Source organism: Brienomyrus brachyistius, chromosome 3 (assembly GCF_023856365.1).
Source record: "Brienomyrus brachyistius isolate T26 chromosome 3, BBRACH_0.4, whole genome shotgun sequence".
Lineage (NCBI taxonomy): Eukaryota > Metazoa > Chordata > Actinopteri > Osteoglossiformes > Mormyridae > Brienomyrus > Brienomyrus brachyistius.
The window spans coordinates 257,270-272,658 of record NC_064535.1 but is presented as its reverse complement, the minus strand read 5'-3'; the positions used below and the strand labels follow the sequence as shown (position 1 = coordinate 272,658).

Here is a 15,389-nt window from a genome sequence, read left to right as displayed (position 1 = left end):
CGTGTCTCCGATGGTAATATCCTCATCTCCGATGGCAAAGCTCATGTTTCTGATGCTGATGTCCTCATCTCCAGTGGCAATGCCCGTGTCTCCGATGGCGATATCCACATCTCTGACGGTAATGCTCGTGTCTACGATAGTGATGTCCTCATCTCCGATGGCAATGCCCATGTCTCCAATAGCAATGTCCTCATCTCCGATGGCAAAGCTCATGTCTCTGATGGTGATGTCCTCATCTCTGTTGGCAATGTTCTCATCTCCAATGCCGATGCCCTCATCTCTGATGGCGATGTCCTGATCTCCGATGGGAATGCTAATGTCTCAAATGGCGATGTCCTGATCTCCGATGGGAATTCCTGTATCTCCATCGGCGATATCCTCATCTCCGATGGCGAAACCCGTGTTTCCGATGTCCTGATCGGCGATGGCGATACCCGTGTTTCCGATGTCATCATCTCCGATGGCGATATCCTCATCTCCGATTTCAAAGCTCATGTTTCCAATGGTGATTTCCTCATTTCCGATCTTCATACCCGTGTTTCCGATTCCATACTCATGTTTCCGATATCAGCATCTCTGATGGCAATGGCTGGGTCTCCGATGTTGATGTCCTCATCTCCGATGGTGATGCCCGTGTTTCCGATGTCATCATCTCTGATGGCGATGCCTGTATCACCGATGGCGATATCCTCATCTCCGACTTCAAAGCTTATGTTTCTGATGGTGATTTCCTTATTTCCGATAGTAATGTACTCATCTCTGATGGCAATGCCCGTGTCTCCGATGGCGATATCCACATCTCTGATGGTAATGCCCGTGTCTCAGATGGTAATATTCTCATCTCCGATGGCAAAGCTCATGTTTCTGATGCTGAGGTCCTCATCTCCACTGGCAATGTCGATTCTCTATTGGCGATGTACTCGTCTCTGATGGCGATATCCTCATCTGCGATGGCGATACCCGTGTTTCCGATGTGATCATCTCTGATTGCGATGCCCGTATCACCGATGGTGATATCCTCATCTCCGATTTCATAGCTCATGTTTCCAATGGCGATTTCCTCATTTCCGATGTTCATACCCGTGTTTCCGATTCCATGCCCATGTTTCTGATGTCCTCATATCTGATGGCAATGCCCATGTCTCCGATGGCGATATCCTCATCTCTGACGGTAATGCTCGTGTCTACAATAGCGATATCCACATCTCTGACGGTAATGCTCGTGTCTACGATAGCGATGTCATCATCTCCGATGGCAAAGCTCATGTCTCTGATGGTGATGTCCTCATCTCTTTTGGCAATGTTCTCATCTCCAATGGCGATGTCCTCGTCTCTGATGGCGATGTCCTGATCTCTGATGGGAATGCCCATGTCTCCAATAGCGATGTCCTGATCTCCGATGGCAATTCCTGCATCTCCATTGGCGATGTCCTCATCTCCAATGGCGATGCCCGTGTTTCCGATGTCATCATCTCCGATGGCGATGCCCGTATCACCGATGGCGATATCCTCATCTCCGATGGCGATGCCCGTGTTTCCGATGTCATCATCTCCGATGGCGATGCCCGTATCAGCGATGGCGATGTCCTCATCTCCGATTTCAAAGCTCATGTTTCCAATGGCGATTTCCTCATTTCCGATCTTCATACCCGTGTTTCCGATTCCATGCCCATGTTTTCGATAACATCATCTCTGATGGCAATGGCTGGGTCTCCGATGCCGATGTCCTCATCTCCGATGGCAATGCCCGTGTCTCCGATGGTGATATCCTCATCTCCGATATTAATGCCCGTGTCTCTGATGGCGATGCCCTCATCTCTGATAGCGATGAACTGATCTCTGATGGGAATGCCCATGTCTCCAATGGCGATGTCCTCATCTCCGATGGCAATGCCCATATTATTGATGGCGATGTCATCATCTCCGATGGCAAAGCTCATGTTTCCGATGGTGGTGTTCTCATCTGCAATGGCAATGCCCATTTCTCCAATGGCGATGTCCTCTTCTCTTATGGCGATGTCCTCATTTCTGATAACGATGTCCTGATATCCGATGGCAATACCGGTGTCTCCGATGACAATGTCTGTGTCTCCCATGGCGATGTGTTCATCTCTGATGGCAATGCCCTTGTTTCTGATGGCAATGTCCTCGTCTCCGATGGTGATCATTTCCAAGACCAATGCCTGTATCTCCGAAGCCAATGTCCTTGTCTCCGATGGAATGTCCTTGTCTTCAATGGCGATGCCCATGTTTCCACTGGTGATGCCCGTGTCTTCAATGGCGATGTCCTCATCTCCGTTGGCAATGCCCGTGTTTCCGATGGCAATGTCGTCATCTCCGATGGCAATGCTAGTGTTTCTGAAGGCGATGTCCAACATCTCCGATGGCGATGCCCGTCTTTCCGATGTCCTCATCTCCGAAGGGAATGTGCATGTCTCCGATGGCGATGTTCTCATCTCCAATGTCGATGCCCACGTTTTTGATACCCTCATCTACGATGGCGATGCCTGTTTTTCCCATGTCATACTTTCTGATGGCGATGCCCAGGTCACCGATGGCGATATCCTCATCCCCGTTGGCAAAGCTCATGTTTCTGATGCAGATGTCCTCATGTCCAATGGCAATGCCCGTGTCTCCAATGGCGATGTTCTGATCTCCAATGGCAATGCCCATGTCTCCAATGGCGATGTCCTCATCTCCGATGGCAATGCCCGCATCTCCAGTAGTGAATCCCGCATCTCCGCTGCCGATGATCACAACTCCAGTAGTGAATCCCATACCTCCGCTGCCGATGCCCACATCTCCATTAGTGAATTTCGTGTCTCAGATGGAAATGCTTGCATCTCCTTGAACTAATCTAGTCACCTTTGCCATGATGCACTTGTCACCTCAGAGTTCAGCCTGCCATAGGTTACCCGCATAATACAGCAAGTCATTCAGTGCCATTGTGAATCCTGTCCTGGCAGTTTCAGGTATATTAATAGGACAGATTGGTGTCTTCATGTACAAAAAGCTGACCAGAGCTCTGTGTAACACAATGGAAGGTAACACTTTGACGCTGTGCATGACCAATTGGTTGCCCCTGTCCGATAATGTCTTTCTCTCACTGGAAATTTTCCCCAATGGTAACTCATGACCTGAAACAAGGTTTCACATTGATATGTGAGTCATCTTTAATGTTTATTGACTCTAATGCATGATTTGTTATGCCCCTGCACAATGCAGTGGGCAACATCCTAACAAAATTACTGAAACTAGCCATCCATTGTACTGTTATATGTAATGAATTTATACTGTGTTTATGAATGAATTATGCCTGACAGTAAAATTGATGACATCAGGGAATTACGCTATGCCTTAAGAATGGATTAGTCATGCCTAATTATTACATTTAGCACTGAGTGCATTGCATTATTATTTATCTTACCTGACTCATTATTTCCCATTGCTGTACTCGATAATAGCATCTCTCCGCCCTAGGAGACCAAGCTGCCCATACAAGGCCGTGAATAATATGAGTTGAAGTGTTTAGAACAACTTGGTAGACTATAGTGACGATGTTAAGGAATGTCTGAAGACTCAGATAACCTGTGTGCAATGGCCATCACCATTTGCCTTTTGTTGGGCCGCTGTGCTGGAGAGGCCTGCACTGCTGCTGAGACTGCATGCTGCTTCTCCCAGGATAATGAATCGTTACTCACGCCATAAATCCACTCATCTTCATGGAGCACGTGTTAAACCCACGTGACATGCAGAGCAGCTGTGATTCCAGCTGTGACTCCAGGTGCTTCTGTACAACACATCTTCGGAAAGCCACTGGAACAGCCCAGAGCTATTCTTCACTGATGCTGCGGTGTATTCAGTCTACATCCACTTTGGTGGAGCTCCTTAAATCTTGCCCAACCTGAGCAGACCTGAATTTAAAGCTCTTCCATGTCACAGCATAATGGTACATCAGCTGTTCTGGTTTCCTTTGCTAGGTAATGTTCACGGAGGAGGACGTGAAGTTCTACCTGGCTGAGCTGGCCCTAGCGCTGGACCACCTTCACAGCTTGGGCATCATCTACCGGGACCTCAAGCCGGAGAAGTGAGCCCTGACCACTACACACTTCCTGCTGCCCTGGCCTGGGATTGGCCTTTTGGTTTGATGTCCCTATGAGTGTTCATGGGGGATTATTACCATTTGTAAATGAAATTGAGGTAAAGGGCATCTGGGTGAGATGGTGAGATGTTCGTGAGATGCCCCCCCTCTCCCCCAGATGAAGGATGTGGGTGCAATAGCCCCTTGTGATGAAAATTCCCATGAGCCAGTTGAGGAGTGAAGAAAGAACACCATAGTTTATCCTCATCCATCTGTCATCCACCTAGCAGTCAGTCACCCAGTACAGGGTTACGGCCTGACTCTAATTCCACACATACCGTCTGATTCCATTGTGTCTTTCACAGCATCCTCCTGGATGAGGAAGGCCACATCAAAATAACCGGTGAGTCTAAGGTCTGCCCCCATCTGTCATGGGGTTGGGGATCCCCTCTCACCGTGTGCCTCCTCCGTTTCAGATTTTGGCCTGAGCAAAGAGGCAATAGACCATGACAAGCGGGCCTACTCCTTCTGTGGGACCATCGAGTACATGGCCCCTGAAGTGGTGAACAGGAGAGGCCACACGCAAAGCGCAGACTGGTGGTCCTTCGGGGTTCTCATGGTACAGGCCGGCTGCTCACCCTGCTCAGATAGCTAGCTTAGCGGCTGCTCACCCTGCTCAGATAGCTAGCTTGGCGGCTGCTCACCCTGTTGAGATAGCTAGCTTGGTGGCTGCTCACCCTGTTCAGATAACTAGCTTGGCGGCTGCTCACCCTGCTCAGATAACTAGCTTGGCGGCTGCTCACCCTGCTCAGATAACTAGCTTGGCGGCTGCTCACCCTGTGTGCCTGTAATCAGAAGGTCGCCATTTCAAACCCAACCTCAGCACTTCTGCGGGTCTTTGAGCAAGGCCCTTAACCCCCAGCTCCCTGGGTGCCCTAACAGGTGGCTGCCCTTTGCAGACAACTTACTCTACAACAGTGGTTCTCAAACTCGGTCCACGGGACCCACTGCCCTGTTTGTTTTTCAGCTATCCCTGCCTTACACACAAGTCCCAGAGGAGTTTGAGAACCACTGCTCTACAAAGAGCAAGTTGAGGGAGGTGTAAAAACAATTTCCCCACAAGGATCAATAATGTATTATTATTATTATTATTAGCTTTGTGGCTGCTCACCCGCTCTGATAGCTAGCTTAGTGGCTGCTCACCCTGCTCAGATAGCTAGCTTAGCGGCTGCTCATCCTGTTCAGATAGCTAGCTTCATGGCTGCTTATCCTGCTCAGATAGCTAGCTTAGTGGCTGTTTATCCTACTCAGATAGCTAGCTTAGCGGCTGCTTATCCTGTTCAGATAGCTAGCTTCATGGCTGCTTATCCTGCTCAGATAGCTAGCTTAGTGGCTGTTTATCCTACTCAGATAGCTAGCTTAGTGGCTGTTTATCCTACTCAGATAGCTAGCTTATTTGGCTGCTCACCCTGCTCAGATAGCTAGCTTAGTGGCTGTTTTATCCTACTCAGATAGCTAGCTTAGTGGCTGCTCACCCTGCTCAGATAGCTAGCTTCGTGGCTGCTTATCCTGCTCAGATAGCTAGCTTAGCGGCTGCTTATCCTGCTCAGATAGCTAGCTTGGTGGCTGTTTATCCTACTCAGATAGCTAGCTTGGCGGCTGCTTATCCTGCTCAGACAGCTAGCTTAGCGGCTGCTTATCCTGCACAGATAGCAAGCTTAGCGGCTGCTTATCCTACTCAGATAGCTAGCTTAGCGGCTGCTTATCCTGCTCAGACAGCTAGCTTAGCGGCTGCTTATCCTGCACAGATAGCAAGCTTAGCGGCTGCTTATCCTGATCAGATAGCTAGCTTAGTGGCTGCTCACCCTGCTCAGATAGCTAGCTTCATGGCTGCTTATCCTGTTCAGATAGCTAGCTTAGCGGCTGCTCATCCTGCTCAGATAGCTAGCTTAGCGGCTGCTCATCCTGTTCAGATAGCTAGCTTCATGGCTGCTTATCCTGTTCAGATAGCTAGCTTCATGGCTGCTTATCCTGCTCAGATAGCTAGCTTAGTGGCTGTTTATCCTACTCAGATAGCTAGCTTAGTGGCTGCTCACCCTGCTCAAATAGCTAGCTTAGTGGCTGTTTATCCTACTCAGATAGCTAGCTTCATGGCTGCTTATCCTGCTCAGATAGCTAGCTTGGTGGCTGCTTATCCTGCTCAGATAGCTAGCTTAGCGGCTGCTTATCCTGCTCAGACCGCTAGCTTAGCGGCTGCTTATCCTGCTCAGATAGCAAGCTTAGCGGCTGCTTATCCTGCTCAGATAGCTTGCTTAGTGGCTGCTTATCCTGCTCAGATAGCTAGCTTAGTGGCTGCTCACCCTGCTCAGATAGCTAGCTTGGTGGCTGCTTATCCTGCTCAGATAGCTAGCTTAGTGGCTGCTCACCCTGCTCAGATAGCTAGCTTAGAGGCTGCTTATCCTGTTCAGATAATTAGTTGAGTGGTTACGGCTAATATCCATCCGGATGAGGTTTTAAGCGCCTCCTTTGATACGTAGTTTAAGTCTCTCAAGGGAACATCTACACTGAGCAGGTCTCCGTGGTTTATATGGGTCACCATGGATACGGGTGTTTTCTGGGCAATTAAGTCAGGCTCAGGAGACATGAGCTTGCAGATTCAGAAAGTCACTTAATGTCACTGGGATGGGAAGCAGAGCTGTCATCAAGAGTCAGCGAGGCGTGCTGTCCTGTCACACCCCGGCAGTGCTGGGGGGATCGGGGGGGGGGGCTTTTCAGTTCAGCCAGGATGAGCATGATGTGCTGAGAGCAGAGGGTGGAGCCACAGGCTTCAGATCTGTGCAGCTGCATTTCAGCTGCAGAAATGGAAGGCAAAGGTGTCCTATCCTTTTAGGTTAATGTAGCTGACTTCATATTTATTTCTCTAAGTGGGAGAGACTGTAGGACGGGGAGTTTGATATAAATGGAAGCATTACGTGGACACTGGGAGTCCCGGGCTCTGTTTTGAGTCTGATTTGTCTGATACTGTTCACACATCAATTAAATGCCTTACGTAAGTGGCCCTGTGGTAATTTATGTTGGTTGGTTGGTTTTCCTGCTGACTTTGTTTGGGTGTCCTGCGTGACAAAGCCGGGGGGGTGAGTGCCGCAAATGGCAGCCCTGTTCCGCGTCTGACGAACGGCATCTCTCTGTGTTTCAGTTCGAAATGCTGACGGGGTCTCTGCCTTTCCAAGGGAAGGACCGCAAGGAGACGATGGCACTCATCCTGAAGTGAGTGGGAGGGAAAGCAAAGAAGCAAAAGACATACCGTAATAACTCACCCCATGCCAGGGTTGTGCATTAATACATATTATTTATCATTTTTGTTTCAGAGCTAAACTTGGAATGCCTCAGTTTTTAAGTCCAGAAGTACAAAGTTTGCTACGGGCCCTTTTCAAAAGAAATCCCACCAACAGGCTCGGTGCGTAGCCCACGTGACGTGCTCAGGCCTGTTCATTTCACACATGCTATTCCTGCTCTGTGAAAATAGGTGTTAATATCTGTTGTAAACGTTACTGTATTTCTAAATTCAATTAATTGAATTAAGGCAGTACAGGGATGGAAAGTGGAAATGATAAGGGAGACAGTGGTTAAGCAGTGTTTTCAGTAGATGCAGCATGCATTTGTGTGTGTCTGTGTGTATGTGTGTGTGTGTGTGTGTGTGTGTGCCTGCATGTGTGTGTGTGTGTGCCTGCGTGTGTGTGTGTGTGTGTGTATCTGTGTGTGTCTGTGTGTGTGTGTGTGTGTGTGTGTGTGTACTGGGTTATAGTAACCCTCGGCAGGTCAGCTCCGCCCACCATGTGCGTGTGATTTCCCGAAAGGAGCGGGATCCGACGGTGTGGAGGAGATTAAGAGGCACCCATTCTTCACCTCAATTGACTGGAATGTGAGTATGGTGTGGATGCAGCACAGGGGGCGCCACTCAACAGGCAGGGATTTCACATGAATTTTAAATATACAAGGATAAAAATGTAAGAAAAAAAAATCAATATTAAGCATATAATTTAGATTCTGTCAGGTAAACTGATGTGCAGTAAGTGTTCTTTATGCTAATTGGGCAGGAATGTAAACTTGTATTTATCTGTTTGTTTTTTTTGGGTGGGTGGGGCAGAAACTGTACAGGAAGGAAGTAAAACCTCCTTTCAAGCCGGCAGTGGGACGGCCAGAGGACACCTTCCACTTCGACCCCGAGTTCACTTCCCGCACGCCTACGGGTAAGCCCCGCCCCACCACTGTGGCGCCTCACACTAATGCTCGTTCAGAGACTGAGGTGGTTTCTCATCCCATGTTTACTCCCTAAACACCTACGGGTAAGCCCCGCCCCACCACTGTGGTGCCTCCCACTAATGCTCGTTCAGAGACTGAGGTGGGTTCTCATCCCAAGTTTACTCCCTAAACACCTACGGGTAAGCCCCGCCCCGCCACTGTGGTGCCTCACACTAATGCTCGTTCAGAGACTGAGGTGGGTTCTCATCCCAAGTTTACTCCCTAAACACCTACGGGTAAGCCCCGCCCCACCACTGTGGTGCCTCCCACTAATGCTCGTTCAGAGATTGAGGTGGGTTCTCATCCCAAGTTTACTCCCTAAACACCTACGGGTAAGCCCCGCCCCACCACTGTGGTGCCTCCCACTAATGCTCGTTCAGAGACTGAGGTGGGTTCTCATCCCAAGTTTACTCCCTAAACACCTACGGGTAAGCCCCGCCCCACCACTGTGGTGCCTCCCACTAATGCTCGTTCAGAGATTGAGGTGGGTTCTCATCCCGAGTTTACTCCCCACACGTCTATGGGTAAGCCCCACCCCGCCACTGTGGTGCCTCCCACTAATGCTTGTTCAGAGACTGAGGTGGGTTCTCATCCCGAGTTTACTCCCCACACGTCTACGGGTAAGCCCCGCCCCACCACTGTGGTGCCTCCCACTAATGCTCGTTCAGAGACTGAGGTGGGTTCTCATCCCGAGTTTACTCCCCACACATCTACGGGTAAGCCCCGCCCCGCCACTGTGGCACCTCCCACTAATGCTCGTTCAGAGACTGAGGTGGGTTCTCATCCCGAGTTTACTCCCCACACGTCTACGGGTAAGCCCCGCCCCGCCACTGTGGCACCTCCCACTAATGCTCATTCAGAGACTGAGGTGCGTTCTCATCCCGAGTTTACTCCCCACACGTCTACGGGTAAGCCCCGCCCCACCACTGTGGCGCCTCCCACTAATGCTCGTTCAGAGACTGAGGTGCGTTCTCATCCCGAGTTTACTCCCCACACGTCTACGGGTAAGCCCCGCCCCACCACTGTGGCGCCTCCCACTAATGCTCGTTCAGAGACTGAGGTGCGTTCTCATCCCGAGTTTACTCCCCACACGTATACGGGTAAGCCCCGCCCCACCACTGTGGTGCCTCCCACTAATGCTCGTTCAGAGATTGAGGTGGGTTCTCATCCCGAGTTTACTCCCCACACGTCTATGGGTAAGCCCCACCCCGCCACTGTGGTGCCTCCCACTAATGCTTGTTCAGAGACTGAGGTGGGTTCTCATCCCGAGTTTACTCCCCACACGTCTACGGGTAAGCCCCGCCCCACCACTGTGGTGCCTCCCACTAATGCTCGTTCAGAGACTGAGGTGGGTTCTCATCCCGAGTTTACTCCCCACACGTCTACGGGTAAGCCCCGCCCCGCCACTGTGGCACCTCCCACTAATGCTCATTCAGAGACTGAGGTGCGTTCTCATCCCGAGTTTACTCCCCACACGTCTACGGGTAAGCCCCGCCCCACCACTGTGGCGCCTCCCACTAATGCTCGTTCAGAGACTGAGGTGCGTTCTCATCCCGAGTTTACTCCCCACACGTCTACGGGTAAGCCCCGCCCCACCACTGTGGCGCCTCCCACTAATGCTCGTTCAGAGACTGAGGTGCGTTCTCATCCCGAGTTTACTCCCCACACGTCTACGGGTAAGCCCCGCCCCACCACTGTGGTGCCTCCCACTAATGCTCGTTCAGAGATTGAGGTGGGTTCTCATCCCAAGTTTACTCCCTAAACACCTACGGGTAAGCCCCGCCCCACCACTGTGGTGCCTCCCACTAATGCTCGTTCAGAGACTGAGGTGGGTTCTCATCCCAAGTTTACTCCCTAAACACCTACGGGTAAGCCCCGCCCCGCCACTGTGGTGCCTCCCACTAATGCTCGTTCAGAGACTGAGGTGCGTTCTCATCCCGAGTTTACTCCCCACACGTCTACGGGTAAGCCCCGCCCCACCACTGTGGTGCCTCCCACTAATGCTCGTTCAGAGACTGAGGTGCGTTCTCATCCCGAGTTTACTCCCCACATGTCTACGGGTAAGCCCCGCCCCGCCACTGTGGCACCTCCCACTAATGCTCATTCAGAGACTGAGGTGCGTTCTCATCCCAAGCTCACAAAGAGCAGTGGTTCTCTTGCTTACATTTCTAAACTGGGACATGGCCTTTAGGGACAGATTCAAAAGAAATTGCTCTGCTCAGGAATTAAATGGTAGTGTGTACTAGATTTCATTAATAAAAACTAAGCAGTAAAGACCTGAGAAACACTAACGGGTTTTCAAAGTGTAATCACATTATATAAACTGCAGTTTTATGTCATTTAATGCCATATTTGTTCTTACACATAATTTCATTCATTTAATCTCAAAACTGCACCACAGGTTTTAATAGGTATTAATATGTGCATTTGCCTTTTTTCATTTTGTTTCAATATGATGAATACACTTGTGACAGCAGTAGCCACTGTGAGGCTGCAGAATGTCTGATGCTGATGAATTTTAATGCATCTGATGCTGTAGCCGTCTGTCCCCCAGGTCCTACGCCCCCCACCCGCACCTGCACCTGGGCACCACTTACATCAAACCACGTGCACAAATCACCCCACTCCATGTACAGAAATGGCTTATTCATACCGATCCTCCATTTGGTGTATTTTAATGCTCCCAGAGTCATGTTCCCAGCGGTCTGGGTGCAAGAGGAAGCAGCAGTGAGGGTAGGTGCCTCACAGGCATGTAAGGGATCGATGTCTAGGGAGCTGGGATTCTGTAGAATCACTCTCCTCTGTGTCCTTAACATTTAACTGTTTACTACACAGTAATGTATGGCTGGGACACGTGCCCGAGTGATGAAACAGACAGCAGTGACCTGAGTGACTTTCCCAAAACACTTGCCCAGCATGAGAGGCGTGCCCTAGCAGGCGGGTCAGAATTAATGCTGCACAGACAACTCTCTGATAAGAGCCTCACAGTCTTGGTGTAGTATAGTGCTGGTATTCCCCACAGCAACCACCAGATGGCAGCATGCTAAGTCTCCACTCTCATGTCGCAGACTCACCGGGCGTGCCCCCCAGCGCCAATGCACACCAGCTCTTCCGCGGATTCAGTTTTGTCGCTTCCAACGTGAGCCAGGAGCCCTCACAGACTGAGCAGAGTGTCAACACTGTCAACCCAATAGTGCAGGTAGGCACCACCTCCTAAGCTGATTGGCTGATCGGTCTTACTATTCACACATATAGCCATATAGTAAAAATCAGTGACTGAGGACAGAAATTGATCAGCATGACAATGATATAAGATAAGATAAGATAAGATAAGATAAGAAAAAACTTTATTTATCCCGAGGGAAATTCTTTTGTCCTTTACATGCTCAGTGCAACAATAGGAATAAAGGTAAGGTAAAGAAAATAATAGTGCAAAATAACTATGAGTGATACTTGTATTGTAACTCTATAAATACTCATAAATACTCATACTCTGTAAAAAGTAAAAAATTTGTTAAAAATATCTATGGAAATTTGAACAGACTATAGCTAGCAGAAATGGCAGGTGTTGAAGGTGTGAGACATGGTCCCTTCCGGATAGCAGTGAAGGGGCTCCTTCAAATCTCCTCTTCCGGACGCTGTTCTGGCTCAGCACAGACTCCTCTGTGCTGGACGCATGAAGTTGTGTTGATGCCATGGCCCCAGCAAGCCTGACCCAGAGTGCAGCTTGATGCAAATCGGGGTGACACCAACCGCAAATGTTAACAGGCATCGATTAAGCAGGAGTGCTGTCACCCGGCAGATCTCCCTGAGGCCGAAGCGGGAGCCAGGCCATCACTCTGCTACTTACTTGTCCTTTTCCTCAATATTGTACTATATCGTACAGTTACATGTAACAGCATTTTACATAATGTGCAGAATATCAGAGGGACTTGAGGATACAGCAAAATCAAATGTTTATAATCAGGCTGCTCTGAGGAGAATCGTAATCCTGGGATATGAGGATTTCTAAGTCTCTGTCGATCCAAACAAGAAAATCGCCACATTACACTGAAACGTATGCTGAATTAGCTGTTCAACCAACGTTTCTATGGCCCTTGTTTTCTCTTTATCGAATAGTTTAACTTCCTTTTTTTTCTTTGCAGCAATTACATGGAAACAACATCCATTTCACGGACGGTTATGAAATAAAGGAGGATGTTGGTGTTGGGGCGTACTCCGTCTGCAAACGCTGCATCCATAAAATCACCAGTGTGGAGTATGCTGTGAAAGTACGTCTTTTCTGAGAAGTGACTACCAGCTTGTAATTATAAATCATCTGTTCCCATTGAAAAAATGGTAAAACTACATTTTTAATTGGCCTGAAATCATTCCTGTGGCTAATTGTCTGGAGAAGATAGTGCTAATTCATGAAAACCTCCAGGTCTGCTGGGAAACCCAACCCATTGATGGGCTTGACCTTCTTGCAGATTATTGACCGTGCGAAGAAGGATCCATCAGAGGAGATCGAGATCCTGCTGAGATACGGACAGCATCCTAACATCATCACGCTGAAAGATGTGCGTAAGATGCTGGACGGCTAGCCAACTGTGAAGCAAGCAGGGTTTGGGGGCCTTTGAATGAAAGTACATTCATAACTGTGTACCTCTGCATGTCTTTGGTGGCTCAGGTGTACGACGACGGGAAGTATGTGTACCTGGTGATGGAGCTGATGAGGGGCGGCGAGCTACTGGACCGCATCCTCCGCCAGAAGTGCTTCTCAGAGCGAGAGGCCAGTGCTGTTCTCTGCACCATCACGAAGACGGTGGAGTACCTCCACTCACAGGGGGTGCGTGCATAAGGAGCTGGGAAACACAGGGGCACCTTCCGGAAGCCATGCCTCATCTTTTATACATTGTTTGTGACCCTGAAGGTCGTCCATCGAGATTTAAAGCCCAGCAACATCCTCTATGTGGATGAGATTGGAGACCCCGAGTCCATCCGGATCAGCGACTTCGGCTTCGCCAAGCAGCTGCGGGCCGAGAACGGCCTTCTGATGACACCTTGCTACACTGCCAACTTCGTAGCACCAGAGGTGCGAAGACGTCTCAGAATTTCTGCTATGGTTGTCCAAAACAAGTCAGCAAATAGCTATAAATGCTAGAAATGCCATGTGTGCTGTATAATGCTCCTTCCACGGCTCATTCTGTAGCTTACTGTCATGCTTTGGGTTTGCCCTCCTGCTCTGTGCTCTGTCTAAATTCTACAGTTTTGTAGGTAAGTTAAGCAAACATAAGGCACTTTTTGAAGTCAGAGGGTACATACAAACGAAGATGCTTGTAATGTAAATAATCATTCTGAAAGTGGAAAGAAGCCAAACAGGAGTGTAACCTACTCAGTTCGTTTAGGCTTTCACTGGCTTTGGCTATGTTGTTCCCTCGCTCCGTCACACTGACAGTTTGGGGTGCTTTAGTGAACTCTTGAGATACGTTAAGGTTTCTAGATGATAGATTATATAAGAATGAGAGCAGGGTAGCCATCTCTCCATCTGGTGGGGGCACCATGCTGGTTTATGTAACTTTCTCCCCCATTATGGCTGTTTCCCTTTCTTCTTGATATGGGACTGTGTCTGTAAGCATCCAAGAACCTGTACCTCGTAGGATTATCATCTTTCTGCTTATCGGTTCACGGTTGTTGTTGGTTGGGTGAAATCCCACTCAGCTCCATCCCTGCGTGGCCTGAGCCGTGCCGCCTTTCCCACAGTACATCTCCTCTGCCGCAGGTGCTGAAGAGGCAGGGATATGATGCGGCCTGTGACATATGGAGCCTGGGCATACTGCTGTACACCATGCTGGCCGGGTGAGTCATCACACAGGACTTCACTGGAAACACCTGTAACTGTATTTTGCTCTTCCTTTTCTTCCTTTTATTCCTTTTCTTCCTCCAAACCTGAACTAAACATTCCCTTCCATGTACATTTCCCATTCTGTTCATGTACTCTCTTCCTGTAGAGCGACCTTGAGATTGTGAAAGGTGCTATATAAATGTAACTTATTATTCTCATCTGACTACAGCTTACTGCACCACAAAACAAGCTCACACACTACAGCCCTCTGTTAAGTGATTATGTTGCTCTCTGTGATGTTTACGGGTCTATTCTTCCATGACACGTCTGCAGATAAGTCATATTTTGTTGTGGTTACAGGAGCTACGTCAATCCATACCATTTTTGTTTTCTGCAAGATGATTCTCAGAGGTAGAGTCTAGACAGCTGGTGGACAGACACTGTCCATCATCTAAGTGCTGTGGTGTGATGCTGGTGTTACTCTTTGGACATGGCTAACCCTGATAGACTCAGTCTGGTCTGTCTGGACTGAGTCTTAATTGTCATTTATTTCTGCCACAATGCACTGCAGCAGATCTTCTTGGCGAGTCGCTTGCTTACGTTCATAGCCTTTGTCCCAGATGAAGACCTGTTTACTCATCCAGAATTCACTGTTTAGTTAGCTTCATTGTCATTTGCCCTGGAACACCATTGCTAAACTAGAGGTGGTCTTGGCTTGGGACAGGTATCAGAAAACAGGCTAAAAAAGGGCATAACATTGAGGCCCGTGGAGGAGCAATTACAGGGTTAGGGTTTGGGTTAGGGTTAGCCAGGCCCAGGTTAGGGTTTGGGTTAGGGTTAGCCAGGCCCAGGTTAGGGTTTGGGTTAGGGTTAGCCAGGCCCAGGTTAGGGTTTGGGTTAGGGTTAGTCAGGCCCAGGTTAGGGTTTGGGTTAGGGTTATCCAGGCCCAGGTTAGGGTTTGGGTTAGGGTTAGCCAGGCCCAGGTTAAGGTTAGGGTTAGCCAGGCCCAGGTTAGGGTTTGGGTTAGCCAGGCCCAGAGTAGGGTCAATACTGTCTAACTGCAACCCATGCAGGAGTCATGCAGGCATGCTGCTTGTGGTTTAAATCCCCCTGTAATCAAGGTTTGGAGCAAAACAAATCTTTTGTGGCTGAAAGAGGCAAATCAGGAACTGTTGGTGGAAC

At 49.2% G+C, this 15,389-nt stretch overlaps 2 protein-coding genes across 19 annotated transcripts in view; both read left to right on the top strand.

Moving 5' to 3' along the window:
* rps6ka2 (ribosomal protein S6 kinase, polypeptide 2) overlaps window positions 1-15,389 on the top strand; it is a 57,989-nt gene that overhangs the window by 38,141 nt on the left and 4,459 nt on the right. For all 3 annotated transcript variants that reach the window (XM_049008074.1, XM_049008075.1, XM_049008076.1), the window contains 13 exons: window positions 3,981-4,087; window positions 4,447-4,484; window positions 4,558-4,700; window positions 7,278-7,348; window positions 7,450-7,538; window positions 7,939-8,003; window positions 8,229-8,331; window positions 11,452-11,582; window positions 12,529-12,654; window positions 12,853-12,942; window positions 13,053-13,211; window positions 13,296-13,457; window positions 14,145-14,221. In XM_049008074.1, the coding sequence (XP_048864031.1) occupies window positions 3,981-4,087; window positions 4,447-4,484; window positions 4,558-4,700; window positions 7,278-7,348; window positions 7,450-7,538; window positions 7,939-8,003; window positions 8,229-8,331; window positions 11,452-11,582; window positions 12,529-12,654; window positions 12,853-12,942; window positions 13,053-13,211; window positions 13,296-13,457; window positions 14,145-14,221 (1,361 nt within the window). The remainder of the gene's footprint in view (window positions 1-3,980; window positions 4,088-4,446; window positions 4,485-4,557; window positions 4,701-7,277; window positions 7,349-7,449; window positions 7,539-7,938; window positions 8,004-8,228; window positions 8,332-11,451; window positions 11,583-12,528; window positions 12,655-12,852; window positions 12,943-13,052; window positions 13,212-13,295; window positions 13,458-14,144; window positions 14,222-15,389) is intronic.
* Window positions 8,387-11,445, top strand: LOC125738777 (uncharacterized). 16 transcript variants are annotated; one of them, XM_049008081.1, is made up of 4 exons: window positions 8,387-9,059; window positions 9,156-9,443; window positions 9,828-9,923; window positions 10,116-11,445. In XM_049008081.1, the coding sequence occupies exons 1-4, from the start codon at window positions 8,464-8,466 to the stop codon at window positions 10,627-10,629; spliced, it is 1,494 nt and encodes a 497-aa protein (XP_048864038.1). In that variant the 5' UTR covers window positions 8,387-8,463; the 3' UTR covers window positions 10,630-11,445. The 16 variants fall into 16 exon arrangements, 15 of the variants coding, with proteins under 15 accessions (XP_048864038.1, XP_048864036.1, XP_048864037.1 ...); XM_049008079.1 differs by having other exon boundaries at window positions 9,828-10,019; XM_049008080.1 differs by having other exon boundaries at window positions 9,828-10,211; window positions 10,308-11,445.

Bases quoted from the DNA above. Each gene is read 5' to 3' on its own strand.
- LOC125738777 (XM_049008077.1), top strand. From the start codon at position 8,464: ATGCTCGTTCAGAGACTGAGGTGGGTTCTCATCCCAAGTTTACTCCCT. The intron at 9,060-9,155 runs GTGGGTTCTCAT...TCAGAGACTGAG, and splicing joins ATGCTCGTTCAGAGACTGAG to GTGGGTTCTCATCCCGAGTT. The intron at 9,444-9,827 runs GTGCGTTCTCAT...TCAGAGACTGAG, and splicing joins ATGCTCGTTCAGAGACTGAG to GTGCGTTCTCATCCCGAGTT.